The following is a 22,706-nucleotide window of genomic DNA, read 5'->3' as shown; positions in this document are numbered from 1 at the left end:
CCAGCATGCGCCACTCCACGCCGCTCTGTGTGCAGTGCATTCTGGGAGACGTAGTCATTTTGCGTTCCTCCCATTTCCAATATTTTCGTTCTCCCAAGTCTTGATGACCTTAGAGCCCACTTTTCTCTCCTAGCAAGTGAAAAGTGGGCTCTAAGGTCATTGAGACTTAATGTGAATGAGTTCATAGGGCAGTTCCTGGGGCAAACAGTAGTCTACAAGCTTACTGTAGGGCCTGCTGAGTAGCCCTCTATTTTAGTGTCAATAATGGGTTTATAATGTTGCTAGGTTATCAAGCTCCCAGCTATACACTGAAGGTAGAGGATACCAGCTTCTTTCCTCAAGGTTACAAGATAGAAATCTTGTTATGTATGTATGCATGTATTTTTCAGAGACGAGGACTCTTTCTGTCACCCAGGCCAGAGCTCAGTGGCTACAATAGCTCACCACAGCCTTGAACTCCTGGCCTCAAATGATCCTCCCACCTCGGCCTCCCAAAGTGCTCACATTGAAAGTGTGAGCCACCATGTTAGTCTAAGATCAAAATGTCTTATTTTTTGTTCAGCCTTTATTTCATTCAACAAATATTTAAAGAGTGTCTATTAGAAAAGCATTGCTAGGAACGGGAGCTGCAGCAGTAATCAAAATACACAAAATCCAGGACTTTTGAGGCTTACATGCTGGTGAGGTAGAGGAAATAAAAAGTAAATTAACTGATCATGATAAATGCTATGAAGAAAATAAAACTGGATTGGCCAGGCGCAGTGGCTCACACCTGTAATCCCAGCACTTTGGGAGGCCAAGGCGGGTGAATCACCTAAGGTCAGGAGTTTGAGACCAGCCTGGCCAACATGGTAGAACCCCATCTCTACTAGAAATACAAAAATTAGCTAGGTGTGGTGGCACATGCCTGTAATCCCAGCTACTCAGGAGGCTGAGGCAGGAGAATCGCTTGAACCCTGGAAGCGCAGGTTGCAGTAGCTGAGATCACACCACTGCACTCCAGGCTGGGCAATAGAGAGTGAGACTCAGTCTCAAAAAAATAAAAATAAAAAAACAAAAATTAAACTGGATTATAGAGATGCTAATGTTGTTAGAAAACGTCTGACACACAGGTTAAGTGTGCTAATGAACAAACCTTGCACCAACAGGAGAAAGAGCATTTCAGACAGATAAAATAACAAGAACAAAGGCCTCGGGCTGGAGCAAAAAGAACACTTTGTGACCAGAGCATAATGTGGTAAGGGGAAAAATTATTACAAGATAAGGTTAGAGTTGTAGACATGTGCCAAATCATGTAGGACCTGGGAGAAAGATACTGGGGTATTTAAATAGGAGGTTGATAGTGTCTGATGATAAATAGTATATTTTTAAAAATCAGCTAGGGCACGGTGGCTCATGCCTGTAATCTGAACACTTTGGGATGTGGAGGCAGGCAGATCGCATTAGCACAGGAATTCCAGACCAGCCTGGGCAACATGGAGAAACCAATTTCGACAAAAAAATTCAAAAAGGAGCTGGGCGTGGTGATGTGGCCTGTAATTCCAGCTACTTGGGTGACTGAGGTGGGAGGATCACCTGAGCCCCAGGAGGTTGAGGCTGCAGTGAGCCATGATGGCACCATTGCAGTCCAGTCTGGGCAACAGTATGAGAACCTGTCTCAGAAAAAAACAAAAATCCTTCTGGAAATTTGTGGAGAAAGATGGAAGATTGAACATGTACTTTTGTATTTCCCTGACTCTCAAAATCTACTAAAATGATAGGAGAATAAAAATACTACTAACAGCTAATGAGATTTTTGCAAAACTTTGAAAGCTAAAAAAAAGATCAATGATTATTAACTAACTTAACTAAGAACAGATGTCATCAAAAAACAAGTCAAGTCATAATGTCTTGACTTGTATGGATTACTGCTTGCCCAGCACAGCAACTGGGGTCTGCTTGCCCAGCACAGCACAGCCAAACACTGACACTGGGATAGCAGCAAGAGAGAGTTGAGGCATTTATTGTAGGGCACCAAGCAAGGAGAACTGAGTAGCTCGTGCTTAATACCTGAACTCCCAGATTGGTTACAGGTAAGGGTTTTTAAAGGTGAGGAGGCAGAGTTATAGGTGACATTATAAATCAATACATGGAAGCTATATGTTTTTTTTATTTTAAAAGGATGGACATCTTGAAGTGGTGGGGGGCACAGGTCATAGGTGGATTCAAAGATTTTCTGATGTTTGATTTGCTAAGGAGGCAAAGTTTTGCCTAAAAAATTGGGATCTGCTAGGTGCGGTGGCTCACACCTGTAATCCCAGCACTTTGGGAGGCTGAGGTGGGGGGTGCAGATCACGAGGTCAGGAGTTCAAGACCAGCCTGGCCAACACAGTGAAACCCTGTCTCTACTAAAACTACAAAAATTAGCCGGGCATGGTGGTACACACCTGTAGTCCTAGCTACTCAGGAGGCTGAGGCAGGGGAATTGCTTGAACCCGGGAGGCAGAGGTTGCAATGAGCCAATATCGCACCACTGCACTCCAGCCTGGGGTGCAGAGAGAGACTCCATCTCAAAAAAACAAAAAATTGGGATCAGCAGAAAAGAATATTAGCCCTGGCTCAGGGGCATGATCTCTTCCAGGCATGATCACCTCAGGAAGAAATTTAGAACAAAGAACAGGTATCAGGATTTAGTCTTCAGTTCCTCCTTATCTGTAGACAGGGGCCAAATCATGTTGGACAGTAGGTCTGTTTGGTGGGGGATCTGGGTTTCTGAAAAACAACTCAAGGATATATGTTAATATGTTATCTTAAGTTTCTATAGGAAATAAAACATCTCGACTCTTTTTCGGGCTACTGTTTTAAGTTACTATTACCTTTTTGTTTATCAAATTGCTCATTTATTTCTCAGGACTAGCTAGGTTTCTGGAATTTTCCTTGAAGGAATTCAGTATTTTCCTTTATTTCCATGCTTGGGGATTGCCCACAGGCCCATAAGTAGGGTCCCTACTCCGTCTTAATATATGTCTCCTTCCCAGAAATCTGAAAACTTCAGAAATTAAAGATGAAATACTTCTTAAAAAGATGATGACATTTGGAATTTTAAAAAGGATCTTGATATGTGATTTCTGCCTCCAAGGCAGGGGATTAGAAAATTCCTCCCCAGAGAAATCAATTGTCCCAAGAGAAAGACCTACAGATGTCAACTTTTAAGGTTATCCAATGAAATATCCAGGTCCCTATTTTACCACTCTGTGGGAAGCCTGCCAGTTGGTGAACAAACAAGCCCCACTGACACACAGTTTATAGACGGTTTCTCTAGTGTCTTATTCTTAAACATGAATAGATACCCAAAGGTTCCAGGCATTTGAGTACAGCCTATGGCAAATAAGATGGAAAGCTAAACAATAATCATAATTTAAAAAGTAAACTCTGAAGAAACAAAGAAAGAGAAAAAAAATCAATGGAAACCACAATTAATATCCTCAAAGAGATTAAAAAAATGTACTGAATCTCTAAATCCAAAAGGAAATAGCTGTTGAGATTAAAAATAAATTGCATACTTTAAAATACATATATTAATAGAGGCCTGGAAGATAAAGCCCAAGAAATTTCTCCAAAAACAGAATAAAAATAACAAGGGTTAGAAAAACAGGAAAGAAAAATAATCAAATGAGAAATTGGATTCCACATCCAACTAATAAGAGATACAGATAGGAATAACAACAAAACAATGGAAAATTAGCTATCAATGAAATGACATGATAATTCATGACTCAATAATAATTTCCTCCAAAACATTATTTTTTATTAATTATTTCCCAGGAAGCTCCCACCAAAATGAGGGAGGAAGCAAAGAAAGTAGAGGGTATAGGGCCGGGCTGGTTGGCTCACGCCAAGGCAGGTGGATTGTTTGAGCTCAGGAGTTTGAGACTAGCCTGGGCAATATGGCAAAATCCCATCGCTACCAAAAATACAAAAAAATTATCCAGATGAGGTGATGTGTGCCTATGGTCCCAGCTACTCAGGAGACTGAGGTTGAAGGCTTGCTTGAGCCCAGAAGGCAGAGGTTGCCGTGAGCCAGGATCTCGCCACTGCACTCCAGCCTGGGTGACAAGTGGGACTACATCTCAAAAAAATAAAAAGGAAGTGGAAGGCATGAAATTCCATAAGAAGCTCTACCAAAATGAAAAAGAACACATAGGAATGAAGGCAGAAAGGAAGAAAAAGGGGTAGGGGGAGAGAAGAAGCAACTGACAAATCACTTCATGTTTATGAACATACTGAGAGAAATATATTCGTTAAGCAGAATAGTGTCCTTCGAAGATGTTTATGTCCTGGCTAGGCATGATGGCTCACACATGTAATCCCAGCACTTTGAAAGGCCAAGGTAGGAGGATTGCTTAAGGCTAGGAGTTGGTGACTAGCCTGGCCAACATAGTGAGACCCCTGTCTCTAGTATTAAAATTTTTAAATAGATTCTATTTCCGTATCAACAGAACCTGTGAGTGTCTTACTTTATATGGCAAAGGGAATTTGTAGATATGATTAAGTTGATGATCTTAACAAGAGGGTTTTATCTAGGTGGGCACAACGTAATCACAAGGGTCTTCATGAGAGGGAGATAGGGAAGTCAGTCTTAGAAAAGGAGATGGGATGCCAGAAACAGAGGTCAGAGAGATGTAACTGCTGAAAGGGGTCCAGAAGCCAAGGAATGTGGGTAACTGCAAGGAACTGGAAAAGGATTCTCCCCATAGGCTCCAGAAGAAACACAACTTGGCTGATACCTTTTTAGCCCAATGAGACTCATTTTGGACTTCTGACCTCTAAAAGTGTAAGCTAATACATTCGTGTTATTTTAAGTTAGTAAGTTTGTGGCAATTGGTTACAGCAGCAATAGGAAAATAATACACACCTCCAGCAGTGTGTTTGAAGATGAGTTAGTGATGAGTAGTTAGAAACTAAGCAAATGGGCCAGATGAGGTGGCTCATGCCTGTAATCCCAGCACCTTGGGAGGCTGAGGCAGGTGGATGACCTGAGATCAGGAGTTTGAGACCAGCCTGACCAACATGGAGAAACCCCATCTCTACTAAAAATACAAAATTAGCTGGACGTGGTGGTGCATGCCTGTAATCCCAGCTATTCAGGAGGCTAAGGCAGGAGAATTGCTTGAACCTGGGAGGCAGAGGTTGCGAGGAGCCAAGATTGTGCCATTGCACTCCAGCCTGGGCAACAAGAGTGCAACCTCGTCTCAAAAAAAAAAAAGAAAGAAAGAAAGAAAGAAAACTAAGCAAATGATAATGACAGAAAACAGGCAATTAATTTTAGAACAATAAAAACTATACAAGGAATATAATTATTTACATAAAAATTAAATATAAATCAATATTTAATTTAATTTAATATTTAACCAAAATAATTTTGATAGAACTATATTGGAGGATGTAAGATCAGGAAGTGTGTGTGAGTGTGTATGGTGGGAGGCTAGTGTAGTTATGAGTAATAAATTCTCATTTTACATCTATAACAATGGATAATGTCTATGACTTTTAAAAATCAAGAAATAGCAGTACATGATTTTAAAATATTTAATTAGAAAAGAGATACCGATAAGAACACCTAAACAAGTTGAAAATAGTAGCTTTTAGGGAGTGGCAGCTGGGGATGATCAGGTGGGAAGTGTTAATTTTCATGACAAACTTATTATTGGACTCTTTAAATGATATATTTGTATTATTTGATTACAATAAATGAAAATTTAATTTTACATTACTGCACCTTCTGGACAAGGAATAGATAGTAAAGAAGTCAAGGTACCTACAGATTGCTTAATAAGCATACACTGTAGTTTTTGAGAGAAATGATGGAAGGCTAGAAGTGTCAGTAGAAATGGACTAGGTGAGGCCAAGCGTGGTGGCTCACACCTATAATCCCAGCACTTTGGGAGGCCGAGGCGGGTGGATCACGAGGTCATGAGATGAAGACCATCCTGGTCAACATGGTGAAAGCCTGTCTCTACTAAAAATACAAAAATTAGCTGGGCATGGTGGTGCAGGCCTGTAGTCCCAGGTACTCGGGAGGCTGAAGCAGGAGAATTGCTTAAACCCAGAAGCAGAGGTTGTGGTGAGCCGAGATAGCACCATTGCACACCAGCCTGGGTAACGAGCAATACTCCTTCTAAAAAAAAAAAAAAAAAAAAGAAATGGACTAGGTGTAGACATGGGCTATTTTGGAGCTAGAAGCAAAAGACAGGAGACACTGGTAAGGAAAGGTAAAGAATGATTCCTAAGTTTTTTAGCCGGATTTTCTGGCTGCATAGTTGTGTCATTACAGAGATAAAGAAGCCTGAGAAAGGAACAAAGTGGAATGGGGTAGAATCAAGAAATCTGTTTTGGCTTATTAATTTGAGATGCCCATCATACATCCAAATGGAGGTTTGATATATGCGTTTAGATCTTGGGGAAGAGGTCAAGGATGGAAATTTGAAGTTGGGAGAAAGTGGTTTACAGATATATGGCTTTTAAAAGCACAGGAGTATACTGTATCACCTAGAGAGCCAATGCAGCAAAGTAAGAGGCCTGGCACCAACATTAAAGGTTGTTTAGTAGAGGAAGACCAAATAAAGAGGATGAGAAAGAGGAGGCATGAAGCTTAAAGAAGCCCATTCATTTCTTTGTCTTTGGACAACTGAAAAAGTATGCACACATTTTCTTGTGAAAGGATTTTCTTCTCCCACCGCTGAGGGATCTAGGCCAAATTCCACTCTGGAAATTGCACTCCGGTCAAAGGGAGCTGCTGCCTCACTCAAGATTAACTGTCCTCTCTGGATTTGATTCGGGGATATTCAATGACTTCTTGATTCGGTAATATAAACATGAGCCTCTAGCCTCAACAGTGACAATTCTGAAGGGCCACCAAGCCCAGCTTCTGCACTTCCTGTAAGATTGTCTGAAGACTCTGTTGCTAATAATGCAGCATAATTTAATTTATTTCTCTGTAGAATCCTGCCTCCTCACTCCTGACGGTTATTGCCGAAGAGCACTCCGCAATAAATATCAGGTGGCAAATCTTGAATCTCAGTCTGTTTCCCTGTGTTCCATGAAAGGGCTGTAAATGCAAAGCAACCCCCAAATGCTGATGGAGCCAAGAAACCAAAAAGGTGGAAAAATTGAGTTCGTTGGTCTCGGGTGATTTATGAGGGGAACTTACAGACAGAAGCATGGTCTTGGGTGGCCGCAAGACAGGTAGATCTCCACACCACAACCCTCTAGACCCAGGGCTTATGTCTTGGGGAAAACATATGTGCTGTGGAAGGAATGTTTAGGTGGCTACAGGTGTCAAAGCGTATGATTTCTGCAACGGCATCAAGGGTTGTTTTGGAGGAAACTTATGATGAATAAGTGTTCCTACTTAAAAAGTAATACATAAACTAGCCATTTTGGGAGCATTCCTGGATTTGGGGTTAGTCAGAAGTTACATGGCAGAATAGCATTTCGAATAAAGTCACTCTTGTCCCCATGCCCTGGATCAGACCTATGGACAGCAGCAAGGATACATGCTGTTGTGTGGAATGACTTGTGCTACAGAAGTGAGGGTAATTTAACAATAATTCACAGCTTCAACGATTAGGATGCTCATGTGTCCCAGTTCGCCCAGGACAGTCATCCCAAAAATAGTATCCCATTCACTATAAAAAATATCCTGGTTCACACAATAAATTATATGATCCTGCTACTAATATCTTTGAGTCTTCATCTAGCTCTCATTAAGATAAACTACTTAGGTACAAATCACAACAGCTTCTCTTACTAGTCCTGTAACAGTGGAAAGTTTACTTACACATTCATCTGTATCTCAGTGTCCCCTATCTCATGGGATCATTTTAAAGTTAAGTACATCAAATTTTAATTTTGCACTGATCAACAGGATCTAAGAAGAAGTATCCTCTTACTTTGAAAACTTACCTGCTGCCTTATTCCATTTGGGCTGCCATAACAAAAATACCAAAAATGGGGTGACTTATAAACAGTAAACATTTCCAGACAGTCCCCGACTTATGATGGTTTGACCTATGACATTCCAACTTTATAATGGTGCAAAAGTAATACACATTAACAATAAACTATACTTAAATTTTGAATTTTGATTCAAAAATTCTTTATAACTTTATTAACATAGGATTTGTGTTACATGACTTTGCCTAATTGTAGGCTAAGTGTTCTGACCATGTTTAAAGTATTCTAGGATAAACTATAATGCTCAGTAGGTTAGGTGTATTAAATGCATTTTTGACTTACAATATTTTCAACTTGCTGATGGGTTTATTGGGGCATAACCCCATTGTAAGTTGAGGATCATCTATATTCCTCATAGTTTTGGAGGCTAGAAGTCAAAGATCGAGGCTCAGACAGATTAAGTGTCTGATGATAGCCAGTTTCCTCATGGACATAGACAGTGCCTTTAGCCTCATAGACAGAACCTCTAGCCTCACATAGTGGAAGGGGCAAGGCAGTTCCTTTCACCTTGTTTTTACAAGGGCACTAATCCCATTATCAGAGCTCCATCCCCATAATGTAATCATCTCCCAAAGGCCCCACTTCTTAGTACCAACACTTTGAGAGTTAGGTTTCAACAGATGAATTTGAGGGGGACAAAGATTCAGACCACAGAGTCTGCCTAAGTAAAAAGAAATTGTTGAGGCTTGGGCTAGAACCCTTTCTTTTCCATCATGGCCTGTGGAGGGGGTAAGCTAATAGGGCAATAAGCTCTCTACTTTTGAGGCAGCAGCTTTTGGGATAGAAGGACCACTGAGAAGTGGATTTTATTTTGATAGGCAGATTGGGAAAGATGCCATAGAAAGTCAGTTCTTGGTAGGAAGTTGCTGTGGTTGGCATTGCATGGTACTAATGAATTCAACATCTTGATACCTATCCTATTCCTCCAGTTCTTTTTTGGATATGAAAAGCCAGGATCCAGACCCTGCTGAGCAGTGGTCGAAGAGACGCTATTACCATCTCTTCTGCCATATCTATCCAGAGGGAAGGCATGTCCAGACAGCAGCAATCTTCAGGAGTATAGAAACAAGTACAGATCATCTGAATGAGAACAAGCAAAGCCAAATTTATTTGGAGTGTACAATAGCAAGGGAGTCAATCACTTGCATTTGTTAGAGACTCAATGGCAGGCAAAGGAGTGGGAAAGCTTTATAGTGCAAAAAAGAGAAAGCTTCAGGTATGCCAATTCAAGACTGTTGGCATGGAGAAGCTGCAGGTGGGCTAATTAAAAGCAGGGGATCCTATGTAATTATTTAGGGGTGGGTACATATTTGGCTTTCTAGCTACCCTTGAGTTGGAAGCTAGACAAAAATTAGGGAACCTGTCAGTTATTAATCATGTCCTGGCCATTTAGGGTAGATTGCTACAAGGGTTATTTCTTGGCTTCCTAGACTGGTTGCTACATACAGTAGTCTGACTTATTGGGCTGGTTACTGTACATAGTAGGTTGGCTTCCTGGGCTGGTTGTTGAAGGTTATAGGTTAGGGATCTATTTGAGTATATAGTCTGACCATTGTCTATTTGAATTCAGTCTTTCAGGTGAGAGGAGAAGGGAGGAAATAAGAAAGGGATAGGGTGGCCAGGTGATTAAGGCAAATAAACTTATATCGATACTTCAGTAGTCCTGTTGTCAGAGGCGTTTGAACCAGAGTGACTCCAACTTGAACAGGCGCTGGGACCTAATGGGCTGCATTCCCAGGAGGTTAGGCATTCTTAGTTACAGAAGATAGGAGGTCCACACAAGATACAGGTCACAAAGAGCCTGCTAATAAAACAGGATGTGGTAAAGAAGCCAGGCAAAACCCACCAAAACCAAGATGAAGACAAAAGTCATCCCCACTGCTTATTATACGCGCATTATAATACATTAGTATGCTAAAAGACACTTCCATCAGCACCATGACAGTTTACAAATGCCATGGCAACATCCAGAAGTCATACAGTCTAAAAGAGGGTAGAGCCCTGAGTTCCAAAAATTGCCTTGAAACTCATGAATAATCCACCCCTTGTTTAACATATAATCAAGAAATAACTATAAGTATACTCATTCCAGCAGCCCAAGCCGCTGCTCTGCCTATGGAGTAGCCATTCTTTTGTTTCTTTGCTTCTCTAATAATCTTGCTTTCACTTCACTATATGGACTCGTGATTGGCAACGTTTTACCGCAACACTGCCCAGGTTTCTTTTGTCAAGCTTGCTTTTCTCAGCCGCACATACGCCTTGTTAAATAATCCCTTCTCTCCTGTTTATTTTTCAACTATTGAAAATAGCAAACATCTTAAAACAATTTGTCTTCGTGTTTTTCCTCCTAAAAAATTGCGAACGTCTTCTGGGTAGGATTCATGTATTGTTTATCTTGTTTATTCTCTTCCTAGCATTGCATCTGGAACACAGTCTGTTTTCAATACCGTTTGTTGAACCGGCATGGTGGCGCTCGCCTGTAGTCCCAGCTACTTGGGAGGCTGAGGCAGAAGAATCGCTTGAACCCGGGAGGCGGAGGTTGCAGCGAGCCGAGATCGCGCCACTGCACTCCAGCCTGGCGACAGAGAGAGACTCCGTCTCAAAGAAAAAAAAAAAAAAACTCACAGATGTTATAGGATACAAAATTATAAACGTCAAATTAAAAAGCTTGAAACAAAACGAGAAAGCATATAAAAGGAAGTTAATGAAGCTGAAGAAAACGTGAGCTCTCTCTACGTACTCTCGACAAGGCTGCGATTTTTACCGTCTTTTTTGCCCTGTTGTAGCCCCAATAATGTATCTAAAATGGTACTTGGCACAGTTTATATCCTCAAGAGCATATGCATGCACGCACGCACGACGAATGAATGAATGAATGAATGAGGGGTCGTCCCTTTACACACACGGAGGCCTACGGGATGCAGAGTATCTACAGCATGGCCACCACAAGCGCAATTAAAGTCCAGAGGTTGTCGCAGGCGCAGGCTCAGGCTCCGGCTCCTCCTTCGGTGGGTGGGGCGAAAGCGCGCACTTCTCTACGCCCCTCTGCTGAGATGTGCTGACAAGCCGCCGTCGCGGCCGTTGCTGCCGCAGCTCCGAGTGCAAGGGCTTCTGGGAGCCGAGCCTCGGGGTCTCGGGGAAGGGGCGCAGGTGGCCGCCATCTTGGATTGCGATCGGTCGCTGCGCTTCACGCTAGGGGCGGAGTGGCGGCCCTTCTGTTACCCGCCACACACGTCGCCGCTGGGGACTCGAAAATCAGGGCATCGGAGAGTGCCACATTAATGGGTAAGTGGGAGTGGACGCGGGCCAGGTTGGGGGAGACTTTTGTTTAGTCCCTTTGGCAACTACTAGTTCCTGGGTCCACGGTTTTTATTACTCTTTCCTTTGCGAAGGGCTCTGGAACCTGGCGGTGCCGGGGTGTTTCTCAGGTTTTCCCGAGGGCGACAGCGGTCGCGGGGGCGTGGCGGCCGGACATTTCCCTTGCGGATGCGAATACTTGCTGAGTTCAGATTCTTTCTGCCGGTGCTCGGAAGGAGTGTTGGGCAGCCGGTCTCATCTTCGCCGCCCCGCCTCACCGTTTCCCGGTAGTTCTTTTCGGTTAATGGAATTGCCGAACGTTGCCACTCATACCTGGTACCCAGCGGCTGTGTCCGGAAGCTTATGGAAATTCCACAGTGTCCAAAGAAGAGACAGGTTCCATTCCAGGGGCCTCCTAGCCTTGTCCTCTCCCTCTGCCAGCCGCCCTCTTCACCTGCGAGCAGGTTCCTCCAGTGCTCATTCCCGACCACAAGGCAAGCCAGGGTTCCACGCTTCTAATAGTCGGTCAGATCCGTGCTAAGATGAAAACTTAGTGTTTCATCGATAATGCATAGGAGATGGAAGGATTTGAAAGCTGTGAAATGACAGTGCTACGTCTAAAGAATATGACATTGGCATTTACTTTTGAGCTTTTTAGACACTTTTTTAAAAAAGATAAAAACACTAATGACTTATCTCTCGATTACAACACCCAATAATGATTCATATTCTGTAGGAATGTGGCTTTCTTGGTATATCAGGAACAACTGTGTCCTTCTGACCTAAGTACTGCTTGTTTGGTTGTAAGGGCTCTCTCGTTAGCACTTACTCGCTTTGTGCAGTCTTTTACTTTCACTAATGAGGCACCCAACCCCATGGAAATGAAGGCTTTACTGGCATAAGAAATAATGTCTATTGATATTAAAGAAAGAAAACCCTATTTTCATATTCTAGTTATTTGTTCAACTTCCACACGGTTTTTCTAAGAGCCATTGAAAGCTTATGAATAATAATAATAATAAATTCCTCTATTCTGTAACTTTAAAGTGCCTGAATAACATTTCTTATCTTTAATTTTTATGAGATCTCAGCCTTTGAATTGCAGCTTTTAAATTTATTTTTCAGCGAACGAAACAATTCCATTGGGTAAGGCACCTTTAGAGATAATTTTCCTTGTTTTATTGTCCCCTTTAAAGCAACTGCAGTGAGGAGGGATGCAGGTGTTAAATATGAAGCCAGAAGTCAGTACTATTGAAGAAAAAGGAACAAGTGATATATGAGTTGTTGGGGCTACATTTTATTTGGCTAAAATTCATATTGAACAGTTACAATGTGGTTGCTTGAATTAATGGTTTCATAAGTAGCGTCTTTGTGTGTGTGTGTGTGTGTGTGTGTGTGTGGTGGGACACAAGGTGATCCAGTTCCATGTGGCAAGAAAGTATTAGAACTTCTATTTGTTCACCTTTTCAAACTTTCATTCTTAAAATTTCTATTTTTGTGAATTTTATGATGGAGTAGTAGGATCGTAATGCATGTATAGAAATAAATATATTCAGGATGAATGCACAAATATATTTTACATATGTAGGATATGTGAACAAAAACATTTAGAGCCAGTGGCCTAGAATGTGCTACATATATAGGTGATAAATATTTTAAGAGTTTTATTTCCATGAGCATTTTATTTTACTTAAGTATTTTATACATATTGAGTATAACTTAACAACTAATACTACGATCGGTTTGCTCCGTAATACTACGATCAGTTTGCTCCGTAATGAACACCGATTGCTATTTTTTTCAAGAGTCTAGCTTTTTATATATATATAAAATAGAGAATAATGCCAAGCATTGTTTTTTTTTTTTTTTAATTTTAATTTTTGATAGAGACAGGGTTTCACGCTGTAGGCCAGCCTGTCGAACTCCTGACCTCATGATCTGCCTGCCTCGGCCTCCCAAAGTGCTGGGATTACAGGCGTGAGCCACAGTGCTCGGCCATGCCAAGCATTGTTATTAATAAAGTTATGTTGAGCAGTTTCTCTCTCCCCTTTTTTTTTGGAGACAGAGTCTGGCACTGTCGCCCAGGCTGGAGTGCACTGGCAAAATCTTGACTCACTGCAACCTCTGCCTCTCGGGTTCAAGCGATTCTCCTGCCTCGGCCTCCTGAGTAGCTGGGACTACAGGCTCCACTACCATGCCTGGTTGATTTTTATATTTTTAGTAGAGATGGGATTTCGACATAATGGCCAGGCTGGTGTCAAACTCCTGACCTCAAGTGATCTACCCTTCTTGGCCTTCTAAAGTGCTGGATTACAGGCCTGAGTTACTCCACCCTACCATATTGGGCAGTTTCTAATGGTAACTATTTGTAGGTGCACATAGTATTGCTGGATCCATTAAATGTTTTAAAGGAGGGATTTTGGTAATTTATGAATGTATTCCTATTCAGTCATTCTCAAGTCCTCAGTGCATTCCCTTCTACCTTCAGCTCCACCAGTAGTGAGATTTGTCTCACTATATTTACTAGTGACATAATTACCAAATCTGATGCCTGATATGGTACTTGGATTATTATAGGCACTTTTATTTTCTGGATGAATCAATGATTGAATAAACCTAGTGGTCTGTTTTTTAGTGGTAATGCAAATTAAATATTCCTTTATTTTTTGAACTCCTTTCTTTTGCAGGACTCTTATTTTCTGATTCTTCTTCTCTGACCTACTTCTTTTTGGTTTCTTTTGCTCTTGCCTTTTTCCACTAAAATAAAAGTGTCCTCAGGATTTCTCCTTTGGTCATCCTTCTTCTATAGCTGTACATGATACCGAATTGTCACTCTGGATCCCTGTCCTGAGTTCTAATCCATATTTTCAACCATCTATAGATCAAAGCCTCCTACATGTGCACCAAGGACTATATATTTAACTTTTTTTTTTTTTTTTTTTTTGAGACGGAGTTTCGCTCTTGTTACCCAGGCTGGAGTGTAATGGCGCGATCTCGGTTCACTGCAACCTCCGCCTCCTGGGTTCAGGCAATTCTCCTGCCTCAGCCTCCTGAGTAGCTGGGATTACAGGCACGCACCACCATGCCCAGCTAATTTTTTTTTTGTATTTTTAGTAGAGACGGGGTTTCACCACGTTGACCAGGATGGTCTCGATCTCTTGACCTCATGATCCACCCGTGTCGGCCTCCCAAAGTGCTGGGATTACAGACGTGAGCCACCGCGCCCGGCCATATTTAACATGTTTAAAACCAGAGTCACAATACACCTATTAGAAGGGCTATGACTAACAACAACAACAACAAAAACCCCTGACATTATCAAGTGGAGACAGGATGCAAAGCAACTGGAACTCTCATACATTACTGATGGGAATGCAAGATGATATACTCACTTTGGAAAGCAGTTTGGCAGCTTCTTATCCATCAATTCTACTCCTAGATATTTACTGAGTAAAATGAAAACTTATGTTTACACAAACACCTTTACATGAATATGTGTAGCAAATTGATTCATAACCTTCAAAAACTAGAAACCATCCAGATGTTCTTTAACTGGAAAACAGATAAACCATGATAGGTCCCTACTGTGGAATAATACTCAGCAATAAGGAAGAGAGTTGATAGATGCCAACAACATAGGTGACTCAAATACTGTGCTAAATGAAGGAAGCCAGTTTTATTTTGTTGGTTTTGTTGTTGTTGTTTATTTTACCTTTTAGGCTCAGGGGTACATGTGCAAATTTGTTATATGGGTAAACTTGTGTTATGGGTGTTTGTTGTACAGATTATTTTGTCATTCAGGTACTAAGCCTAGTACCCAATAGTTATTTCTTCTGCTTCTCTCTCTCCTTCTACCCTCCACCCTCTGGTAGGTCCCCAGTATCTGTTGTCCCCTTCTTTGTGTCCATGTGTTCTCATCATTTAGCTCCCACTTATAAGTAAGAACATGTGGTATTTGGTTTTCTGTTCCTGCAGTAGTTTGCTAAGGATAATGTCCTCCAGCTTCATTCATGTTACCACAAAAGACAGGATCTCATTCTTTTTTGTGGCTGCATAGTATTTCATGGTGTTTATGTACCACATTTTCTTTATCCATTCTGTTATTTATGGACATCTAGGTCGATTCCATGTCTTTGCTATTGTGAATAGTGCTGCAGTGAACATTTGTGTGAGTGTGTCTTTATGGTAGAATGATTTATATTCCTCTGGATATATACCCAGTAATGTGATTTCTGGGTCAAATGGTAGTTCTGTTTTTAGCTCTTTGAGGAATTACCACACTGCTTTCCACAATGATTGAACTAATTTACATTTGTTTTTTGACTTTTTTTCTTTTCTTTTTTGAGACATGGTCTCACTGTTGCCTAGGCTGGAGTGCAGTGGCTTGATCATAGCCACTGCAGCCTTGACTTCTGGGCTCAAGCGATTCTTCCACCTCAGCCTTCCAAGTAGCTGAGACTTCAGTCACATGCCACCATGTCTGGCTAATGTTTCGATGTTTTGTGAGAGCATCTGTCTCACTATGTGGCTCAGGCTGCTCTCAAACTCCTGAGCTCAAGTGATCCTTATGCCTTGGCCTCCCGAAGTGCTGGGATTACAGGCGTGAGCCACCATACTTGGATCTTTTTAGCTTTTTAATAATAGCCTTTCTGACTGGTGTGAGATGGTATTTTATTGTAGTTTTGATTTGCATTTCTCTAATGATCAGTGATGTTAACCTTGTTTTCATATGCTTGTTGGCTGCATGTATGTCCTTTGAAAAGTATCTGTTCATGTGCTTTGCTCACTTTTTAATGGAGTTGTTTGAATTTTTCTTGTAAATTTGTTTAAGTTTCTTATAGATGCTGGACATTAGACCTTTACCACATGCATAGTTTGCAATGATTTTCTCCCATTCTGTAGGTTGTCTTTTACTCTGTTGATAGTATCTTTTGCTGTGCAGGAGCTCTTAAGTTTAATTAGATCCCATTTGTCGATTTTTGCTTTCATTGCTATTGCTGTTGGCCCCTTCATCATGAAATCTCGGACTATTCCTGTGTCTGGAATGGTATTGCCTGTGTTGTCTTCCAGGGTTTTTATAGTTTTGGGTTTTACATTTAAGTCTTTAATCCACCTAAAGTTGATTTCTCTATGTGGTCTAAGGAAGGGGTCCAGTTTCAATCTTATGCATGTAGCTAGCCAGTTATCCCAGCACCATTTATTGAATAGGGAGTCCTTTCCCCATTGGTTGTTTTTGTCAGCTTTGTCGAAGATCAGATGACTGTAGGCATGTGACCTTATTTATGGGCTATTTTGTTCCACTGGTCTATGTATCTGTTTTTGTACCAGTACCATGCTGTTTTGGTTACTGTAGCCCTGTAGTATAGATTGAAATCAGGTAATATGATACCTCCAGCTTTGTTCTTTTTGGTTAGGTTTTCCTTGCTATTCAGGCTCTTTTTTGGTTCCATATGAATTTTAAAATGTTTTTTTCTAGTTCTGTGAAGAATGTCATTGGTAATTTGATAGGAATAGCATTGAATCTGTAAATTGCTTTGGCCAGTATGGCCATTTTCATGATATTGATTCTTTATATCCATAAGCATGGAATATTTTGCCATTTGTTTGTGTTCTCTCTGATTTCTTTGAGCAATGTTTTGTAATTCTCACTCTAGAGATTTTCACCTCACTGGCTGGCTGTATTCTGAGGTATTTTATTCCTTTTCTGAGACACCAGATTCAAAAGACTACATGCTATATGATTCAGTTTTTCTGAAATTCAGGGAAAGGCAGAACTGTAGGGATGGAGAATTCAGTTTTTACCAGATGTTAAGGGTCAGGGAGGGCTAATAGGAGCAGCTTGAGGGAGTTTGTGGGGGTGACAGAACTATTCTGTCTTGATTGTGATGGTTACATGCTTGTGCATTTGTGAAATTCATAGAACTGTATACCAAAAGAGTGATTTTTACTAAATATAAATTTAAAAATAAACTTAAAATAACTGAATTCTTATTCTTGTCTCAGAAACAAGCCGGTGTGTAAACAGAACAACTGCTACTCTGATCCTCCATCTGTATTCTCTGTCTTACCACTCAGGTGGCTCAGTTAAAAACATAGAGTCATCCTCAACTCCCTTTTCTTCCTCACCAGATATCTGTTACATTCATTTGGCCTCTAATGTAATTAGATTAATTTGGCCTCTAATGATATTGATTTATACTGAATCAATTTCAGAAATGTTTCTGTAATCCAACTTGTCTTCCATGTTTTCATTATAGTAACTTGTTTAGTTCACCTCTTCAGCATCTCTCTTATCTCTCTCTGAGCTATGTGAAACCACCTTTTCCTTAATTTCTTTAATTCTGTTCCTTAAGATTAAGTCCAAATTTCATAGCTGCATTATAGGAACCATATGCGCTCTAATCTACCTTTATAGCTTTATGTTCTCCCATTCATCCTCATTTTGGACACACTGAATCTTTTACTGTTCTTGGTTATTTAAGGCTTCTTCAAAAACTTTGCCTTTGCATATATTCCTTCTGCTTGAAATGCTTGATTCTTCCCGTTTCTCTTTCCTGCTTTTCCTTTAAGATAGGATACGCATGAAGCTTTCAGAGGTCCCTAAGGCACAATTAGTTAGCATATCTTCACTGCTCTCACAAGACTTAAAGCATGTATTTTAGTCTACTTTACCGCTTACAATAAAATTTGCCAATTCATTAGTCTGCCTCTTCAATATCAGGGATGGCAGATAGATGCCAACCTCTCCTTTTCTTGTGTTTACTTCATAAGCTAAATTGGTCACAACATTGTCTCTGGTTGGACATGCGTATGTCCTCTGAATTTAACAGAATAACATAGTGGATACTCACTAATTATCTAATGTTAAACTGGAGTTGGCACCCTGCTTTAGGCTGATTTTGTGTGTGTGTGATGTATAAATGCAGAATAGGTTATAATATCAGTATTTTAATATTTCTATAAGATAATATCAAGATATCAATACTGTTGCATTGTTAAAAAGTTTATAATTCACTTTCTAAAAGTAAAACTAGCATATATGTTTCAAATATGCAATATATTTATATATATTTACAAAATATGTGTGTAATGTTAACGTTTTAAAATACATCTGTAAATAATAAAACTACTTAAAAATAAAGTGTACATGTTTTTTAGTATTTCAAAAGAGCTAATTATACTGGAATACTAAAAACTGATATTGAAGTCATAATTCAAGTCCTGACCCCCAATGCCTTCAGTAAGTGAAAGAAGCCAGAACCCAATAAATATTTGAGATGTACTTACTGGAGCTTACTACCATATTTCATTAAAAATAAGACACTTCAATGCTGGTTATTTCTTGATCTAGCCAGAAACTGTAATTTAGAAGACTTTTTTTTTTTTTTACCCAAATAATTCATGGTTATTTCCTGACAGTAATTTTCAGAAAGGTTAAAATACTGTGGGCGCTAGGGAGGCAGGAAAGGTTGTTGCATCTTTTAATCAATAAGATAGGATAAACTGTCTTTGTTTAGACCAAAATTATTGGTTTAATATGTTATTTCTAAAATATTTGGTCATTTTTCTCTAATCTTGATGTGGAATTAAGGGAATGTATTCTTTGTACATAATTTTCAGAATGGGTTTTGTTGTTCTGTTAATCACTGAGCCTGAATTTAGTTGCTAGATTAAATGTCTCATGTTGTTTTGAAAGAGTGAGTTATTGGTGTCTGTTTTCTTATCTCTTTCCTTTAAGATGCCATGGCTAGTCCAGGGAAAGATAACTATAGAATGAAAAGTTATAAAAATAAAGCCCTAAATCCTCAAGAGATGCGTAGACGAAGAGAAGAAGAAGGAATACAGCTTAGAAAACAAAAAAGGGAAGAACAGGTAGGTGTTTTTAGCTATTTAATTTTGTTTTTTAAAAGTTTAATTATTTGCTAATTATTGGATAATTTTAAATGGAAATGTTTTAAGAAACTAAATATAGCTAAACCTATTATTTATTAGACTCCAGGTATCATAACTGCAAATTTGTGAAACAGAACCCTGTGCTACTGTTAGTTACTGGGAGAAATGGATTTCCTGTTATATTGATGAACCTGTGTGTTAATCATATTTTTATCCTACTGCTAAGAAATTTTTCCCGTTGTGTGTATTTAGATCACTTCCATATGTCATTGTAAAATTTGCCCCCTAAAAAAACATTAATTATATATTATTTGCTGCTTTTTAGTTTTCATAATTCTTGCCCGTAAGTAAATTATTGTCATCATCCCAGGCTATTCATACTCATACTGTTCCTCCTGTTGTCTTATCAGCTGTATCTCTGTTTATACTTTGCATATGTGACATAAAGAATATAAGATCATTTAAAAGTACATCTCAACATTTTTTATTCCAAGATATACTTAAATGTAGAAGTATTTATAAAGAAATGGAAGAATGCGGTCTTCACACTTATGAATTAAAACTGATATGTATAGAAAAAAATTAAAAAAAAAAAAGAAAAACTGATATGTGAAAAGGACTAGCAGTGAAGAAAGTAGAATAAGGCCTATTCTATTCTATTCTGTAAGTAGAGATGGAGTCTTGCTATATTGTCCAGGCTGGCCTTGAACTCCTTGCCTCAAGCAATCTTCTGGCCTCTGCCTCCCATAATGCTAGGAATACAGGCATGTAATAGGCAAGGCCAGTTTCAGAAATATGATTATAATTTCTCATCTCCCAATCTACAGCATCTAGCACAGCCCTTTATAGTAGGTACTAAAAAAATTGTGTTGAATGATTAGAAGGAAGATTGTTTACATATTGAAGAAGAATGGTATTTATTTAGCTATCAAAAAGAATATAATCAGATTTTTTTTTTTCCCTCAAATTTTGATTTAGGAAATGTATAGTCATCCCTTGGTATCCGTAGAGTAAATGGTTCCAGGATCCTCTGTGGATATAAAAATTCACTAATGCTCAAGTCCTTTATGTAAAATGGCATGGTATTTGCATATTACCTACACACATCCTCCTGTATACTTTAAGTCATCTCCAGATTACTTATAATATCTAATACAGTGTAAACGCTGTGTAGTTGAGTTGTTATACTGTATTGTTTTTAAAAATTTATTATTTTGTATTATCATACTGGTTTTTTTGTTGTTGATTTTTAAGAGATGGGGTCTTGCTGTGTTGCCCAGGTTGCCCTCCAACTCCTGGGCTTGTGTAATCCTCCCACCTCAGCTTCTGAAGTGGCTGAAACCAGAGGCATGTGCTGCCATGCTTGGCTTATTATTTTTTATTGTTATTATTATTTTTGGTCTGAGGTTGGTTGAATCAGGGAATGTGGAACCCACAGATATGGAAGGGCTGACTGTACCTATAAATCTCTCTTAGTGAGCTCACCGTATTTCTTCTTTTTTTCTTCATTTTTATCTGATTCTGAATTAATAAGCATAGGACTGTCATTCCTAAGAGTTGTTTTCTATTCCTTGTTAATCAGATACACTAAATCTGTTAATGTCTCAGAGGTTATCTTTCCTATGTAAGAGATGTGCTTTTTAAGTTTTCCTGGAAAAATTCTTAGATATCTCATAATCCCATGTGGGAATATGTGCTTTTTCAAATGCTACACAATGATTATGTGTACTCTACTTAGAGGCTTACTGTTGGTAAAAGATCTGAGATTGAAAATAAAAATACCATGAAGTAGTCTGTGCAGGCAAAAGCTAGCCCAGAAAGTTTGACTTATAAATACCTTTGATCTTCCTGGTATAATGATTGGGAAATACTCAAATATTCAGAATTTTGAGTTATAAAATTGATAGTTGTTTTTTTTTTGTCCACTCAAATGAAAACATGGAATTCTATGGTAATTGAATGTTTTATGGAAAGCTCAATGTGTAAACTGATTTCTCTTTATTACAGTTGTTCAAACGCAGAAATGTCTCTTTGCCCAGAAATGATGAATCTATGCTTGAAAGCCCTATACAGGATCCAGATATTAGTTCCACTGTACCCATTCCAGAGGTATACTTTACAAAAATGTATTTCAAATTATACCTCAACAATAATTTTAGCAATAGTATTTATAACAAATATTTATGCATGCAAAATTATTCATGCAAAATATTTAAATGCTAATTATATTTTTGTGTGTGTGTTTTAGGAAGAAGTTGTTACCACAGATATGGTTCAGATGATTTTTTCTAATAATGCTGATCAACAGCTAACAGCAACACAGAAATTTAGAAAGCTGCTTTCTAAAGGCAAGAATTATTTTTGTATGCTTATTTGATATTATAGGATTTTGTAGTAGAGCTTTATTTTATTGTTTTTAAAAATTTTAAAATACCTTTCTTTGCCAGATACAGGTGTTAAATTCTCTGTAAAATATATTTTAAAGTAACATCCATTTTTGAACATGAGGTTATCAAAGTAACATACATTGATTGTAGAAAAATGGTAAAATATAAAAGCATTTAAAGAGGCAGATATAAAAATGATTAAGCCTGCTGCCAAGAGGTAAGGTTAGAGATGTATATTTTTTAATTCTTGTAGAAATATTTTTTAGAGAGGATTTTAAAAATGGTACCATAACATAGAATATGAGCATAAAATAATGTAATCAGGCATTTAAATCACAAAATAATGTAATCAGGCATTTAAATTTTTCTCAATTTTTGTTTACCATAAAAATGCTATGATAATTGTTATACAGTATAAAATTTCCTTAATACACATTAATAAAAGTGAAGTAGGGGGTCAAAGGTATATTAATTTACACTCCCATCTTCAGATTGTACAAACATTCATTTCACTATTTTTGCCAACAGTCACAATTACCTTTTTTTCTTTTTGAGACAACATCTCACTGCTGTCACCCAGACTGGAGTGCAGTAGCACAGTCACGGCTCACTGCAGCCTCTACTTTCCAAGTTCAGGTGATTCTCCCACTTCAGCCTCCTGAGTAGCCGGGACGACAGGCGTGCACCATACCCAGCTAATTTTTTTGTATTTTTAGTAGAGTCGGGGTTTTGTCATATTGCCTAGGCTGGTCTCAAACTCCTGAGCTCAAGTTATCTTCCCACTTTGGCCTGCCAAAGTGCTGTGATTACAGGTGTGAACCACCATGCCCGGCCTCATAATTATCTTTAAGAAAAAAATAAATGCTTATGTAATAGTAATTCATTATTTGGCATTTTTTTGTAATTAGGTTGAATATTTTGCCTTATTTACTGGTTCTTTATTATACATGATTGCCTATCTATGTTATTTGACCAATTTTATATTGAGTTAATAAGAATTTGTTACTAAATAAAACTTTAAATCTTTGTCTTGTGTTTCATATATGAAAAAATTTTTTTTCTTTTCTTTTGAGATGGAGTTTCACTCTTGTTGCCCAGGCTGGAGTGCAATGGTGTGATCTCAGCTCACCACAA

General features: G+C 39.0%; 1 protein-coding gene across 1 annotated transcript in view; it reads left to right on the top strand.

Annotated features, from left to right (window-relative positions):
• The first annotated feature begins 11,128 nt into the window (after positions 1-11,128).
• The window catches only part of KPNA5 (karyopherin subunit alpha 5), a 66,737-nt gene continuing 55,159 nt past the window's right edge, over positions 11,129-22,706 (top strand). The window contains exons 1-4 of the mRNA XM_012460434.3: positions 11,129-11,280; positions 19,031-19,164; positions 21,193-21,294; positions 21,434-21,533. Coding sequence (XP_012315857.1) covers positions 11,277-11,280; positions 19,031-19,164; positions 21,193-21,294; positions 21,434-21,533 — 340 coding nt within the window. The 5' untranslated portion in view covers positions 11,129-11,276. The remainder of the gene's footprint in view (positions 11,281-19,030; positions 19,165-21,192; positions 21,295-21,433; positions 21,534-22,706) is intronic.

This window comes from Aotus nancymaae, unplaced genomic scaffold, assembly GCF_030222135.1.
Source record: "Aotus nancymaae isolate 86718 unplaced genomic scaffold, 86718_ANA_hifiasm-v0.15.2.pri h1tg000040l, whole genome shotgun sequence".
In the NCBI taxonomy this organism is placed as follows: Eukaryota; Metazoa; Chordata; class Mammalia; order Primates; family Aotidae; genus Aotus; species Aotus nancymaae.
Note: the sequence above shows the minus strand (reverse complement) of the source record. Positions and strands in the feature narration are given on the sequence as shown.